Raw genomic sequence first — 16,474 nt, 5'->3', positions numbered from 1 at the left:
CATCTATTTCCACACAAAGCGTAGTCTCCTCATATCATGTATATATATATATGTATGTATGTATGTATATATATATGTATGTATGTATATATATATATGTATGTATGTATATGTATATATGTATGTATGTATATGTATATATATATATGTATGTATATGTATATATATATATATATGTATGTATATATGTATGTATGTATATATGTATATATGTATATATGTATGTATGTATGTATGTATGTATGTATGTATGTGTATGTATGTATGTGTATGTATGTATGTGTATGTATGTATATGTATATACGTATGTGTATATATTTATATGTATATGCATATATATGTATATATGTATATGTGCAATACTGTGCAAAAGTTTTAGGCAGGTGTGAAAAAATGCTGTAAACTAAGAATGCTTTTAAAAATATAAATAATAAAGTAATATATTTACAAAATGATAAGTAACCAAATAAAAGAACAATTTTGTACATTTATAAAAATAAACAATTATTTATATTTTTCAAAGCATTCTTAGTTTACAGCATTTTTTCACACTTGCCTAAAACCTTTGCACAGTACTGTATATATCTATAAGTCCTGTATCTAATGCTTCTCAACTTGTTAATTGTCAATATGAAATGATCAAACTTGTTTAACAGGGTTTGACACTAGTACAAGTAATGACATTTACTTTGTGTGCAACCGATGGGACACATTTTATGGCATACTGCATAATATAAGTTTGTTTTCATTGATAAACACTTATTACTTATTACATTTATTATAATCGACTGTAAATATATTCAATTAATTATTATTTTGGTAAGACTTAACAAATAGCTTAATAAATATATTTTGTTTAAAGAGAAAGGGATGGTATCATACCTGACTGTTGGACAGAGCTTGCTGATGGTATGGGGAGAACCTGTTCTTGGCAGGGTCTTCTGATGTTGGACTGAGAGGCTTGGGATCGGACATGGAGCGCTGCACACTTTTTATTGGTCTTGGTAGGGTCTGGTGGCGTTGGGGTGATTCAGCAGTAAAAGCCTTTTGCTGGGGTGTAACATGGGCTTTGTTAAGTTTCTCTTGGGAGGCGAATGTTGTCTCTAACATTCGATGAGGCGACAATGGAGACACTGGGGAGTATAGCACTTGGGGAGATTTAGGGGGCTGGCGAGATAGAGATTCATTTTGTTGCTGCTGATAACCAATTTCCAGGGGATCAGGTTTTCTCCTCTCAAACTTAGCGACTCCTTGGAGTCTTGGAGAGGTTGGGTCAGATGTGTTTGCTCCTACTATATGCAGACTTGTGGAGTACGGACTGATAGTTGTAGGGACACTGAGCTGAGGTGCGACCACACCCTGAGACTGAGACTCTGGTTCTGTCTGGCAGGCTAGACTTTCTCCTTTGTGGGTCCTTTCAGGGGCAGCTATGTAATGTAATAGGTCAACCTTTGAGGTTTCCGCCATGGTAATGTGGATTGCAGGGGAAATCCTTCCTAATTGGTCTGACTCTGTTTGGCACGATGAATCATTTGTAGTCTGAATAGCTATACTTGAAGAAGCCACTTTAGATGACCCTTCCGATTTAGCCTCACCACTGGATTCAGAGTGCTTGGATACACGAGATCGCCTGCGCCTTACTGGCTGCTGGTCCCATTCTCCCTGGTCCTCCTCGTCAGTCTGCACACTGCAGTCTGCAATGCGCCTGGTTCTTCTTCGCCTGTTCATGAATTTATCCTCTCCATCTTCATCGTCTGTTTGCACACAGCTGTCGGTAATCCTCTTCAAAGAGTCCTCCTCTGAGCCATCCCTCAGCCGAGGCATGGAATTCTGCTTTTTCATAATCTTGGAATCAGCCTGTTTGTCACTGCTTCTCAGAGACATTTCAGAGGCAGAACTATGAATAGGTCGAGCAGCCATCACAGCTTGGACCACTTGCCCATCCTGCCAAAATTGAACACTTTGTCCCTCTTGTTGAATAACTCTACCACTCTGATCACAAATAATAAATCCTTGAGGTGGTCCTCCCCCAACAACAACCCCTTGAATGGCACCCTGAGCAGATGTTGCTGCTGCTGCCGCTGCTGCTGATGCGGCAGCTGCCTCTGCTGCTGCAGCAGCAGCTGCTGCCTCCACTGCCGCAGTCTTTTGCCTTTTCTGCTCCTCCAACTGCTGCTGGAGCTGCTGCTGCAGGGACTGGATTTGTTCAAGCTGCATTCTCTGCTGGGCCAGTTGCTCCCTTTGCATAATGAGCTGGGTCTCCCGCTCTGCTTGCTGTTGGTGAAGGACTTGCTGTTTGATTGTCTGCAATTCTTGAATCTCACGCTGAACAATTAGTTGTTCCTTTTCTCTGTGTCTCTGGAGCTCCATCCGATCTCTTTCAAGCTCCTCATGTAGACGCAGCTGCCTTAATTTCTCCAGTTCAACACGCTCTCGCTCAAGCTGCAGCATGTGCTCTTGTTGCTGACTGAGTTTCTCATCTTCCTTACCTTTCTGGGCATCTATGGGAGAAGAGAGTTTGGAAGTTGGTGCTAGGGCAGTACCATGGGGTGTTGCTTGTGGCTGGCCCTGTGCCAGAACTAATGTTTGAGGTTGACTGACAGGTTGAACTTGAGGTTGGGTTTGAGTCAAAGATAAAGGTTCAGTTTGGGTAGGTAACTGCTGTGACTGCATTTGGGCCTGCACTGACTGGACAGGGTGAGGTTGGCCTTGAGAGAGTGACGTTACACTTTGTAAGTTAAGTTGAGTGCGGTCTGTTTGTTGATCTGGCATGGTTTGCATACCAGTTGCTGGTACATTTTGGGGTCCTAATTGTGCTGCAGGTTGGTTTGGTGGAATGGTGGCAGCTGTTTGTGAAGTACCTGTTGTCATTAGCTTTCCAAGGTACACAGGAGTTTCCTGGTGTGAGTTGCTTGCATCAGGCACACTTCCTGAGGGTGTGGCTGAAGTAGAATACTGGTTCGGAGAAGGGAAGGAATATGGTCCCTGTGTGGACAGAGGCATTCTGGGAGTTACTTGTGGTAACCTGGTAAGGCTAGCCAATGGTACAGCCGTTACACCTGTAGGGTATGTTCTGTAAATTCCTCTGGGCATGGGACGCAGAACAGAGCCAGGCTGGGTGGTAATTGGCAAGGTTGAGGCTATGGGAGTGTTTATAGTGGAATATATCATGCCATCACCCCCTCTCATTGCAGCAGGGTATAAGGCGCGTATACTGGCTTGTCTAGCATTAATTAGGTTTGTCAGGGTTTGGCCATTTGCTGTTGCTCTTCCATCTGGGCCATATAACAGGTTTGCTCTTATGGATGCTAAGCTTTGCTGGAGATTTAGCCTAGCCAAAGATCCACCTCGTCCAGCCCCATATGGCATAAGTTCAGGGTTATTTCCATACCTATTCCCATACTGGTCCACTGTGTTAAGAGCTGCACACATTCGACTGATCTCCCTGGCAGTGGTTGCACTGTACTGAGCCAGATTGGAGTCCTGTGATCCTGATAGGTCACGTGAACTGTAGGCATAGTCAGAATTGATATTTGACATGGAGCCATATCGGCGAAGGGGTAGTGAAGGGCCAGCAAAATCTCCTTGATGACGCAAGTCTGTGTAAGATCCATACTGTGCTCCTAAGCCAAGGTATCCACCGTCATAAGCCTGATTTATGCTGCTAAGATCCACAGCCAGACCTCCCTGGATAGTACTCTGATAGTGACTAGCGTCAGTCATGGAAGGCAAGTTAGTATCAGACATGGAGGGCTGAATTCTTCCTGAGGGGACAACAGGTGGTTGATATGGTTTATGTTCTTCTGTCCCTCCTTGTGTAGTTTGAGGCTGGTGTTGCTGGCTGACATTGTATTGGGGTGGATAGGGAGGGTGCACTGCTTGAGAGGTTTCTGTGGTGGGGGTTTTATCTGAGGATACTGTTGTAGGCTTCTGAGTGAATGACCCTGAACAGGAACCAGCAAAGGGCAATTTGTAAACAACATCACAACAAGCCACATGGTTTTCTGGTTTGATCTGTCCTGTAAGATCTAAGACCTGAGGAGGGGGAGGAGGTTCCTCTCGCTTTACCAGCTGAGTCACAGTGCTCCCCTGTGATGTGTTACTCTCATCAAGTTGCACCATCATAACATGGGGCTTACCTGTGGATAAGTTCATTACTGTTGGCTTGTTTTTTAGCTCTAAGGCAACTCCACCATAGATTTCATGGGGAGTATTAGAAGCAGAAGCCCCAGACCCTGATGGTGGGGCCAGGGGGGATACTCTTGGAATGGCACTAGCAGTCACTACAGGCTGGGCACCGCTTGTCTGACTCACTACAAGGTCTTTTTTCATCAGCACTGGCTGGACCTGATTAGCTAAATTGTAACGAGCAAACGAGGATTGCTGATGGTGCTGTTGAAGCTGCTGCTCGAGGAGCTGTTGTTGCTGCAGGAGCTTCTGCTGCTGTAACTGGAGCTGTTGCTGTTGTATACCGAGGTTTTCCAGGCAGGCATCAATTTTGGGAATAGATGGGTCAGTAACAGGTGTTTTGCTCTGGGATAAACACACAGCTGATCCAACACCCTGCCCCAAATCCATACGGTTTTGCAAAGGATCTCCATACACGACCTGTTGTTTGGGTTGGGACATAAACATAGAACCTGCAACTGTGATGCTGACTGTGGTCGGTGTTGATAAAGATATATGTGGTTGCTCTTGTGCATTCAGGTTCATAATAAGAGGTTGGACTGCGGTGTGCCGGACAGATGGCTGCTCTGTTCCTATAGAGTATCTTCTTGTGTCAGAGGCAAGGGATGTTAGGTCCATACCCTGGTCTGTCATTATAATTGGAGCTGGCCTCATTGGGGCTCTAAGATCTACTACACTAGTGCTTGCATGTGTTTGACTGTGACCCACAATCATTGAAGAGCCTGGAATATTAGAGATTTTACATAGAGATATATTTTCCATAGATCCACGACTATGAGCAGATGTGGTCACAGTGCTCATACCAACATTTACTTTTTCAACATTTTGAGCCATCTGTGAATAATGTTTAGGAGACTGCTGTGATGGATGCATTTGTGGTGATGTTGGGGAACTTGTCCCCGTGGGCTTAGAGCTATACAAGGTTTTACAACTGGCCTGTGTTGGTGATGATAAAGGGGAAGTGGAAGAATTTACAGTAAGTGGCTTGGCAGGTGTAGTTGTATCAGAGCCTAGTGTTATCACCATCACTGGTGAATCTTGTGAGGACTGTTGTCGTGCAAGACGTGGTGAATTTGCCCTTTGAGGGGCTTGAGCTCCATGGGATGCTGCCACTGATGTAGGACCACCAGGCACAGAGGGCAGCTGTCTGCCACTACCACCAGTGGGCCTTACTGATGGCATATGTGTTGGGCTTTGTGCTGGAGAAGTGGTGGGAGAGACTGGGGGGCTGGGACCTTTGAAAAGAGAAAATACTTTGGAGGTAAGGGAGGAGGCTCCAGGTTCAGGTGATGCCTGCGTTGGCCTCTGGGAGCTTGCTCTGTTGCTGGCAGGCACGGTGCTAGATGCCTGTCTTGTTGTGGCAGTCTGACTGACTTGGGCTTTGGTCGTGGCAACTCCAACAACACCTTCAATTTTGGCACTCTGTGTCATCATCCTATTTTGTGTTTCTTTAGATAGATGCTGAGCTGCATGAATTCCTGGAATTCTTGGATCACTACCTGTTGTAGAGAAGGACATTGGTGCTGTAATTTGTGTTGGACTTGAGCCGGGAGTAAGGGCTGTTCCTGCATCAAGTTGATGCTTACTGTCAGGCTGAGAGGCACCTTTCTGTTGATTAACTGTTTGTCCCTGCCTTTGCATGAGCTGTGCTTTCTTCATCATCTCCTCATAGACCTCCTCCGCACTTTTTAGTGTTTTATCAGATGGTGACATTGCTGATGTTTTCTCTGTGGGGGAGTAGAGTGATGTGAAGGTTGGAAGGTTATATTCATTTCCTGATTTGTAAAGCTTTCCACCTATCATCTCAAAGCCCTCAGCCTCAGAGTCCATAGATGGTGAGTATTCAGAACATGATGATCTGTGAAGTTCCTCCATCTCTGCAGCCTGTCTCAGTTCTTCTGTTGGTGAAGCATCCTCAATAGGAGACAGATTGCTGGGGGGAGTTTTGGATCTTTCCCTGCGTCTCTGTGCCCTTAGCTCCTCTTTGTCTCTCTTTGTTTTTCGTGCAGTGCTTCGAATCCTCTGCTGCTCTAGATCTCTCATCTGCTCCTGTTCTCTAAGTAGTTCCTCTTCCTCTCTGAGCTCATCCTCCTCAGATGAATCCTCAATAGTGGGCAGCAGTGGCCCATGAGACCGATGTCGAGCTTTCCTCTGCTGCTTTGCCTCCTCTAATCTTGCCCTGCGACTAGGGCTGCTGTCACTGTCATCCTCCATGGACGACACAGATGTGGGGGATGTTCCAGAGGTGTAGCTGGGAGTGGTGGCAGGTAGGGTGGATGAATATTCTCCCTTCGACCGCTCCTCAGGAGAACCTGTCAGACTCTCCATCTCTAGCTCTGGTTCTCGCAAGTCATGCTCAGTACTGAGCTCCATTTCTCGGTTGTAGCTGTTGGTGTTATTCAGTTCAATGGTCTTAAATCGTCGAAGGCCCCCAGCCATTACAACATCTTCCTCTTCGTTTGCCTTATAAGCACCCTCTGATGCCTTGGTATCTTCCTCAAAACTATTAGAATGGTGAGAGAGTCGTCGTCTTTCTTTGCTCAGATCCCCACTGGTTTTATGTCCCCTTTTACTCTTCTGGGTTCCCTGTTCCTCCATCTCCTCTTCATCAGCACTCATCTCCATAATTTGCCTCCTCATGAATTCTTCATCTGTTAAATCTTTATGTGACTTCTTCTGTCGTACTGGTAATGGTGAGAGACCGCTTTCACTGCTGTCTTCCACATAATCATGGCGAAGCTTACAACTGAGCTCATCTTCTGATTCATCCCTTGCTCCGTCGTCATCTGGATTGTAGTCCCGTTCTTGTCCAACAGACAATGAATGTGGCCTGTGCTTCTGGTCTGAGGCAGTCTTTGACTCTAGTAGAGGTTTCATGGAACTCTCTAGTTTGGTGATTTCTGAGGGTATGGAGGCCCCTCTTTCACTGAGCTTAATTCCTTCTTCTCGAATCTGGCCTGTAATCTCCCCATGAGAGCTGGAGATCCCATCTGAGGAGTATCCAGTGTCACTTAAACTCTGTGTACTTGATTTGTTGTAATCCTAAAGATGGAGAGAAAGAAAAGACAACTAGGTCAGAAGCAAACAAGGCTTAGTTCACAACTTGTATCCAACTATTTAATTTTTTCAACTCATTAGCAGTGACACTTTCATGAGCAGTTTTGGATATAAGGGGGTTCCACATTAATGCTTGGACCTAATACAATTAAATTGTGTAAAACTTTTATATCAGAGTATTCAGGATATCAGAGTATCAGAGAATAACCTTGGAATGAACAAACCATTGAACATACATACAATAACACTTAGTGGCTAAAATCAACCCAAATATTTATCTTTTATTGCACATGGTTTTACAAATCCAGAAAATTTGACTCTTAATACAGTTACCGCAAAGCACTATTTATATGTTTGTTATATTTATTCTTACTGTTATAAATACTTGTCATATCAGCATTTTTTAATTCTTGAAATATGTATTAAAACACAGGGGGATAAAAATCTGAATCCTAATTGTAATCTCAACTTGAATGTGAATATAATCTAATTGAGTATTTTATTAAAGCTGAATGTATTTTTTTTATCTGGGTTGAGTTTGCCTTTCAAAGTAACATACACATAGATGGATTAATACATTGACACAAAGAGTGAATATAACAGACAGTTGAACATACAAACATCTACAGACAAATGTCATTTCTTTACATGCTTGATTTCCATCTTTGTTGCATTCTCCATTGCATTCTTCGAGCCGTTGAAGAATAATGAACATGCTTAGAATGCTTTAAGTACCGTCACAAAGGGTCACATTAAACAGAAAGCTTGCGTTCGATCCAAAAGAAAATAAAAGTGTACAAAACAAGTCGTAGAAATGGGCTGAAGATGATGAATGGCCACTTAGACAATGTGGATGAAAATGATGAAGATGATGGAAGGGTTGACATGGTGATGATGATGATGATGATGGTGATGATAAAGATGACAAGAAGGCAGATGCTGGTGATAATGGAATTATTATAACGATGAAAGATATATTTATGGGGACATTTTTTGGGTTCTATGTTGAAACACATGCATTATAAATATTATAACGATGATTATAGTACGAGATTGTAGTAAGAGTTGAAGATATAAAGTAACTTTTGTAATATTAAGAACAAATAATAAAAAGTATGACGGTGGAATGAAGGTTGAGCTGATTATGAAGAAGGAATAGATGAAACAGAACAGTTTGGAGTTTGGATTAAAGTAATAATGAAGAAAGTGATAAAATATATTAACTACAAAAACTATAATTAAGAGAACGAGAATTATTAAACTAGATAAAGGTTACGATATGATGACAACAGCGCCAGGGATGTGAAATGAAGGATTAAAAATGATTGTGACTTGATGATGATGATGATGATGATGATGATGATGATGATGATGATGATGATGATGATTATGATTTAAGAAAAGAATGGTTACAATTATTCAAATGGAGTAAAACAAAAATTAAAACAGTGAGAGTAACAGGTGAAGGCGAAGAAGTTGCAGGTAGCTCACTTCATGGTGTCTTGACTTCTGTGCATCTTCAGCTACCTTCATGTCTTTTGGTGAAGTGACAGTCTCTGACAATGCTTTCTTTGGTGAGGCCTTGACGTCTTCTTTTAGAGATTTGGATGAGCCTTTAGTCTTCTCCTGGCCCTGCTGCTGTTTGCGGGCCTGGACGTTACCTGTGGGTTTAGACTGAGTGGGAGCTGTTTTGGATGGGGTGGAAGTGGGCTTAGCATGGTTGGGTGCGGCTTTACCAGGGGTGGATGAAGCCTTTGCACCAGCAGGATGAGAAGGACCCTTAGTCTGAGCCGAGGGCTGAGCAGATCCTTTTGTCTGAGTCTGCCCTTTAGCCTGGCTCGGGCCCTTTGTTTGGTTAGCAGACTGAGCAGGACCCTTACTTTGAGCTGTTGATTGAATAGGACCTTTAATTTGAGGTCCCTTACTCTGAGCTGAGGGTTGTGTAGGACCCTTAACTTGGGGAGGGGGCTGAGTAGAACCCTTAGGTTGGGGAAGGGGTTGGGCAGAACCCTTGGTTTGAGGTTGGCTGGGCCCCTTTGTGTTAGGGGCAGGCCCAGCCTGTTTCACAGGAGAGATAGGGCCACTTACTTGGGGACCCGGTGGTTTCTGTTGTTGTTGTTGAGGACCTGCGGGCCTAGGCCCTGAAAGTTGATTGGGCCCTTTCTGCTGAGGTGGTTGTTGATTGGCTGTAGCAGGTGGCCGGGGGGATCCCGCAGGCGGTGCAACAGGAGCTGGAATATCTCCCAAGCTGCCTGACAGAGCCCTTTGCGTCTGGCAGTTCAAACACAGCCATTCTTTCTTCTGAAAAACAAGCACAAAGAAAACAGCAATCAGCAATGTTGAAATAAATAATCAATCTAAAGCACTAATGAATAATAACGCTAATGAACATTATTCAGCAAAACAAAATCCTGAAATTCAATAGTGCAACTGAAAACTAAGAAACAAAATCATGAAAACAGTATACATGGGCAGCAATCTGACTAATTACAAAAGTATGCTCAACATTGGTGGTTACTTTGATTTTGGCTCTGTGTTTCGCATTATTTGGTTATTATTTATGGTGATTGACGTGTTCAGAGATGTAAATGTGTCTGTTACTTATTATTAAACAAAAAGTTGTTGCTTTGTAAACGCCCATGGAGTGCCAAGGACTCAGTTAAGCATGTCTGAACAACTGAATATTTGAAAGCCTGTGCAAACAAGGCCTTTCATCTCTTGGTGAAGACTTAATCATTGACAACATTAAGCACTCTCACACAGGGTACACAGCGGAAAAGCGTTGGGTGAATACAAAGTAACACATCTGGTATTAGATTGGTTGGGTGCAACTGTCATTAAACCTTTTATGGAGCCCACAGCAAACCCTCTTTCTGTAAGAGTATTTGTCCTTCACTGTCATCCTCACTGAGCCCTATGCTCAGAGGTAGTTATACATTCTGACACTGCTGAAAATGAAGAACAAAACCCATCAAAGACAGGATATTAACATTAAAAGATTCAGTTTCAGATCAATGCACCAGATCGATGAAACTGCTCAATGGAAAGAAATGGTTATATTACACCTTATGAAAGCTGAAAGGAGAGGAGGCGGCACCATGTTCGTAACACAGCCCTGTTTCTATGATAATCCGTGCCTGAGGCTTTAAAAAGAAGAGTTCTTGTGTCACAGACGCAACAAAACAAATAACCCCATAAACAGCTCTATTGCCGATAACCATCAGCCAAGTAAATAATACCCTTTATTGGTGTCATGCTTCAAAAGCATAAAGACAGTAGAAGGAATTCAACAAAATGCCCTGAAAAAGGTAATCAAAAACAATGCAGGCGTTTAATGACTGCGTCAGAGGACATCTTTACTGCAGCCAAAGAAAACAGTCAGAGGTTCCAGAGAAGGTTGCATGCCCTTTCATTTTCCTCATATTTCAACCATTAAATGCATTCAGACCTTGTGAAAGTTATTTGTATTCTGTTAATTCAGTCACATTTCAGACACTGAGGGCCGTCTGAAGAAATATTACCTGCCTGAATGATTATAAATAACTCGGAAAACCCAAGACAAAGTGAGATAGACAGAGACGAACGATAATTTAGCCAAGGAACATCCCAACGGCACATTAGGGTTCTTAATGTCGAGATCCCAGAGTCAGTGTTTGACAGACAAGTCTCCAGTGAGGAGGTCTGGATGTAGGACCTAGTCTGTCTTCTTTTTCTCTTCATACTAAACCAGTGCAGAGAAACTGATCAGACCCTGTGTGAGTGAGAGATTGATTATGTGCTCTTTGTGTTTCCTCTGGATTCTTGTAGAACGCGCTGGCCACAATGAAGGGTGGATACAGACGATCACAGGCCACATCTACCATTCAGTAAAAAAAGAAAATGGGTAGGCAAAAGCATCTACAAATCATGTATAAGTAATTGCTGATGTGGAAACCACTAAAAGTTAACAGAGGAGGATAAAAACAGGATGATGAGGAGGGGGCGGATGAAAAACAGGAAGAAGAAGGAGGTGTTGGTGAAGATTGTGGACAGAAGATAATGCAGATGATCGTTTTATTACTCAGGGTCTGAAATAAAGCCACTTTGGCAAGCCACTGAACATTTATACCGGCAATTAAAAGGAGGATTTAGAAGTGTAACTTATACTCCTTTCCCACCTAAATTTAGCGTGTTGACGCTGACGTTTTTCAGACCCGGGAAGACCTGCTTATAGATGCTGATTATCTCTGTTCCCATTGCCAGTGAAGTATACTCCTTTCGGTCTCTTTTCTGCTGCGTCACCGTCTGACGTCACAAATGCGCCCGCAACAGGGTTAGTAAACAGTGAAGATGTTACACTGGTTAAGTCTTTATAGTCTGTTTATTAAACTCGGTGCAACAAATTTTAAACGATGTTCGAGCGCTGTTTGGACGGAGACGGACGGAATTTGTAGCTGAGATGAAGAGGAGTCGCAGGAGTTACAGATGGAGCATAGCATCGTGTCGGAAAGGGGGTGGAGATTAGCGTGTCGACGCAGGTTTTGTGTTCCCATTAATACCCATCGGAGCCGAGGCGATAATTTCCCGGGTCTACTGGAGAGTCATTTGACCCAGGTCTGAATGCCAATTGTAACCTTTCCCATTAAAGAGGGGGTGTGATGCTGTTTCACATTTTAAGAAATATATATAATGTTACAATGTTAGATGTCCATAATAAACGTGGGTGAAGTTTCAAATCTGTAGATAAAAGTATGTTGGAGTAATCCCCAGGCTTCTCAGCTCAGTCTGCAGGCTGCTGTGAACGCCAGGTTTCACACAGTTCTTTCTACATGCTGCACTTTGTGACGTCACAAAGTGCAGCCTCAGCAGGCTTCAGAGAGCTGGTCAGTCAGAAGAAAGTGGGCTTGTTGGGCCGGGGTTTCTTAAAGTGACAGAGCTGACTGCGTCGTTTCAGGCAGAGGCTGTATGAGGGCCTGCACAGAGCACCAGTGTGAGAATATGAGTTTTTTAAACTGTAAATTATGCTAAGCTACTGTATAATATATAATGTAATATTAATATAAGGACAACCTTTCGTACGTTAAGTTTTCCGACCCCCTAAAAATGATGCATTGTACATGAATACTGTTCAATAAGGAGTGGTGGAAGAGTGTGGGCAGTTATAAAAATGTTTCAGTAGGAAAGGAGATAAAATAAGAGTCTGGCGAACAGTTGGGTTAAAAAACTTCTAGGACAGTAAAATCCACAGTAGCTATGAAGATTATTCTACTTTTAACTTCACCCACTTACTTTGATAAACACACAATGGCTGCCAAACCCTAATGTAATATAACATGATATAAAGACTGATACTGTGAATACAATGTGTATAACATGCTATTTTTAATGATGCTCTTTTTCGGATCAAGATGAAACCTTTCTTGACGTGCCCAAATCCTACAGGAATCATTTTTCTCATCCGAGACCACGAAGCGTGGCTGGTGCCATTGGCATGCCAAACAGACAGACTTGCTTTGTTTTCATCTCTCTCAAGTGCTCTACTGAGGAGCTATATATAAACAGGTGCAGTACTCTCAGAACTAGCCATCTGTGCCGGTTCTATCACATAGAAAAATAAAGTACAAAACAACGCTGTGTAGAAATGTCAGAGACGAGCGTCAGTGTGTCTGTGGACAGCTAGTGCACAGCGGTGCTGACAGAAAACTACTGACGCTACGTGTGTGTGCACATAGCATGTCATGAAGAAGAACGCATCTATTAATAGCATCCAAGCTCTGATGTCTATACTGGAACTTACAGATGCATCAAACCTGCTTTCTCTCTTGTTTCTGGAGCATGTTCATAAAAAGCAGCATTTAATCAGACACCTAAATTAGATACTGATAAACATTTTCCTTGCATGGAGAATCTCTCTTCCTGCCATGGCGCTGCCAAACTTTCCTCGTTGCTCCTGAATCAGCACAACATCTCTGCGTGGGTGAGAGGGAGAGAGGAGCAAGGCCAAAACAGAGCTGGGAGTAGCAAATTATTCATGTAGAGTGCTTTAGCTTGTACAGCAGTAAGCGATGTGGGCTGCGCTTCCCACCTCTCCTCACACTGTGTGGAAAAAAATCAGGCCCGTATAAAAGACTGAGGCTCTGCGCTCCTGAGACAGGCCTTTAATGCACCCTGAAAACAGAGCATCCAATTCACTGTGGCAATCCCCGTCTTCTGTTTAACTGCCCTCTGAAGAACAGCAGTTCAGCAGCTCAATACAGAGACATTACACTGCTAAACTCCAAAAGAGACACATAATGAAACAGATTCTTCATGCAGAAAATAATGAGTTATGAAAAGAGTTTTTTTGTGATTTTTACACTTATGAAGATGACTCTGCTCTGTTCTGCAGGGATTTTTTTTAATCTTTCTCTGGGCGCTTGTGTTTGGCACATTTGTTTGGCGGCAGCAGGCTCACATTGTTAGTGAGATCATCTTGTTAGAGAGCTGGTAACCTCATTAAATGGCAGGCGGTTAGCTTGTCTGCTCAGTGGAGATTGTACTTATCCTTGACTGTGAACTGTGACTCAGATGCGGCTAAACTGTCTGTAATCTATCAATTAGATTCGAAGCATTCAATGCTCTTATCCCCTGCAACATGTGATGAGTCAATATGAGGTGGGTTCAGCTTCCAGTTTCACTCGATTTATTTTTTACAGAATATATGATTATTGATCTGTCATCCTTCTTACAGTCTCCACCATCACCAGTGCAGCTGTAGCATCAGTGTTCTTATTTATTTTGAAGGGTTGCAGTTAAAACGTGCGCCCCATGTAGCCCCAGGTTCGACTGCCCTTTGCTGCATGTCATCCACACTCTCTCTTCCCACATTTCTGACTCAATCCACTGTCCTATCTAATGAAGGCGAAGGCCAAAAAAATGATTTTGAATTTAAAAAATCTCAATGGGCCAATTTCAATATCTCACATTTGACTCAAACCTTTGGGGACCTGGCACGGGCCGACAGTCGTTAGAAGAAAAGCCAAACTCTTGATTTCTACAATTTTTATAGAGCTACACTGCATCTACACTCACCGGCCACTACATTAGGTACACCTGAAAAATCTAATGTAATCCAATACACCAGCTCAGCCGTTAGATTTGCTTTTATGTTGCCTGTAATGTACAGGCTTTTTTCTAAGCTGTCATAGAGGTGTTTGTTCAATTATATTTCAGCTTCAAGCTCATACTTGCTGGTGGGGCTGCTCTGAGCTGCATTATATTCAGAGGTGTTCCTAATACTCTGGCCCCCTCATGTATGTAAACAGGGAGGACAAAAACGGACACATCTCAATATAATTTAGTTCAGTACAGCACCACCTTAATCTACGGCCTCAGTAACAAACAAACATAAACAAACTCAACAAAAGAAAAGTCAACAAAAACTAAACTTCATGAAGCAGAATCCACGGCAGTGCTGTCGTATTGAACCGCATTAGATTGTACTGGTGTACCTAATGAAGTGGCCGGTGAGTGTATGTTCCATTATAACAGTTTAAGCTAATAATATATACGTTTTTTTTCTTCATATATCTGTCTAAGAGCACAAATGACTCTATAGAGTCCCTAAAATCTTAATGCACTGCAATTAGTCAGAACGTGAGCAAGCCAAGGAAACATCTTTGAATTTGCTGCAAACACCAACTACAGTAGGGGTGGGACAAAGTAATGATACTGCAATATATCGTCGTCCTGACTCGTGCAATACAATTATCGATATGCTGCCAAATATCTATATTTTAATTCACAAATATACAGCCCTCTAAACAGATGACCTGTGATTTAAACTCACAGCGTCACTACTTCATGAGTCCTCGCGGTGGTGTTTATGACATTAATCCAAATTCACATCCTAATTTGTTTTTACAGTTGTTCTATAGTTTTATAAATGTAATTAACAGACTGAAAACACGTACATTGTTTCATCTGAGTTTGTGTCAAATTCTGTAAAACTGACACTTTACCTTTTTAATGGCAGTTAATCAGATATTGCGATGTATCGTTATATGATTGTCTTGCAATATATCAATATATCATAGAATCGCTGTATCGTGATATTATCATTATCGTGGGCCAAGTATCGCGTATCGTATCGTTCCCACCCTTAAATGAGTTGATCATTTCCATGTATTTCAGATGACACATTTTGATGTTATGTATATTGTTACTGAATACAGTAATTGCAGTGCATTATCTAATATGTTGCATATGTGTTGTAGCATCAGTGATGGTGTTCATGGGGTGTGATTGTAGCATGAAAAAAAAATCGAGATGCAGAAATCTACCTTGTAAGCCTGTGAGGTGGTGCCCCGGGTCCGCTCCTCCAACAAGCCCTCCTTTTTCCCTTTCATACACCTCTGCAGTAAATATTACACCATCTCCCCAGCTGAAGCATACAGTAAGAGTCTGCTGTGTTTGACGCAACAGCAAATGTGAATTATGTTTGGATCGTTTTTTTCTCACTCCTGCTGACAAGGTACCACGAGTAGAGTTGAGTAGAGCAGTTAGGGAGTGAACCTGAACGTGCCACAGGAGACAAATGTGGATGGTGTGAACACTGACGGTGGAGTGATGCTCCATCCAGTCAGCTCGCAGCCGGAAAAGCTGCCCTTTCTCTGTCAAAATAATGAGAGATTGAACACTGCAGGTAACCACGAGGAAAAGGTCAGGGAGATTGATCCCTTTCTCATAGATTGATCCCAGACTCAGAGGAACTTGCTGAGACATTACAGCCCTGATCACTCACACAGTGTGTATGTGTGTGCACCACTACATGTGTGTGTGTGTGTCCACGTGTATGCAATGTTGCTCAGGTACAAATTCACCGAATTACGTAATGCAGGAATGACGTATATCAATCATCCGGTCTGCAAACCCATCCATGACAAACACGGCTAAAGGCAAGGTATGTGAGTGACAAATTAAAAGCGCTCAGGTTAGCTTAATTTGATTAAGGAAAGTAGCCTCCTGAATTAAAATCCGACCGTGTTTACCGTCTCTCTCAATTTACAAAGATCCAATAAAGGCCAAAATTGCCAAAATGTAATGGAGCAGGAAGACCAAACACTCAAAAGCAGCAGATGAACTCCAGGCTATAAAAGGTGTTTTTGAAGTTGTAAAACAAGCATGAAGAACAAGACAAAGCTGACTAACTTCAGGCGAACTTGCAAAGAGAAGAGAAAATATATTGCAAACACCTGCAGAGTGCTCCTCC

At 42.6% G+C, this 16,474-nt stretch overlaps 1 protein-coding gene across 1 annotated transcript in view; it reads right to left on the bottom strand.

The window, feature by feature from the left end:
- Positions 1-16,474, bottom strand: part of bsnb (bassoon (presynaptic cytomatrix protein) b) — a 68,702-nt gene that overhangs the window by 10,429 nt on the left and 41,799 nt on the right. Inside the window, exons 5-6 of the mRNA XM_069678760.1 lie at positions 8,737-9,546; positions 883-7,230 (exon numbers count right to left, since the gene is read on the bottom strand). Of these exons, the coding sequence (XP_069534861.1) occupies positions 883-7,230; positions 8,737-9,546 (7,158 nt within the window). The remainder of the gene's footprint in view (positions 1-882; positions 7,231-8,736; positions 9,547-16,474) is intronic.

Source organism: Semicossyphus pulcher, unplaced genomic scaffold, assembly GCF_022749685.1.
Source record: "Semicossyphus pulcher isolate SPU_LCO1_2020_fin unplaced genomic scaffold, fSemPul1.0.p SCAF_3, whole genome shotgun sequence".
Taxonomy (NCBI): Eukaryota; Metazoa; Chordata; class Actinopteri; order Labriformes; family Labridae; genus Semicossyphus; species Semicossyphus pulcher.
Note: the sequence above shows the minus strand (reverse complement) of the source record. Positions and strands in the feature narration are given on the sequence as shown.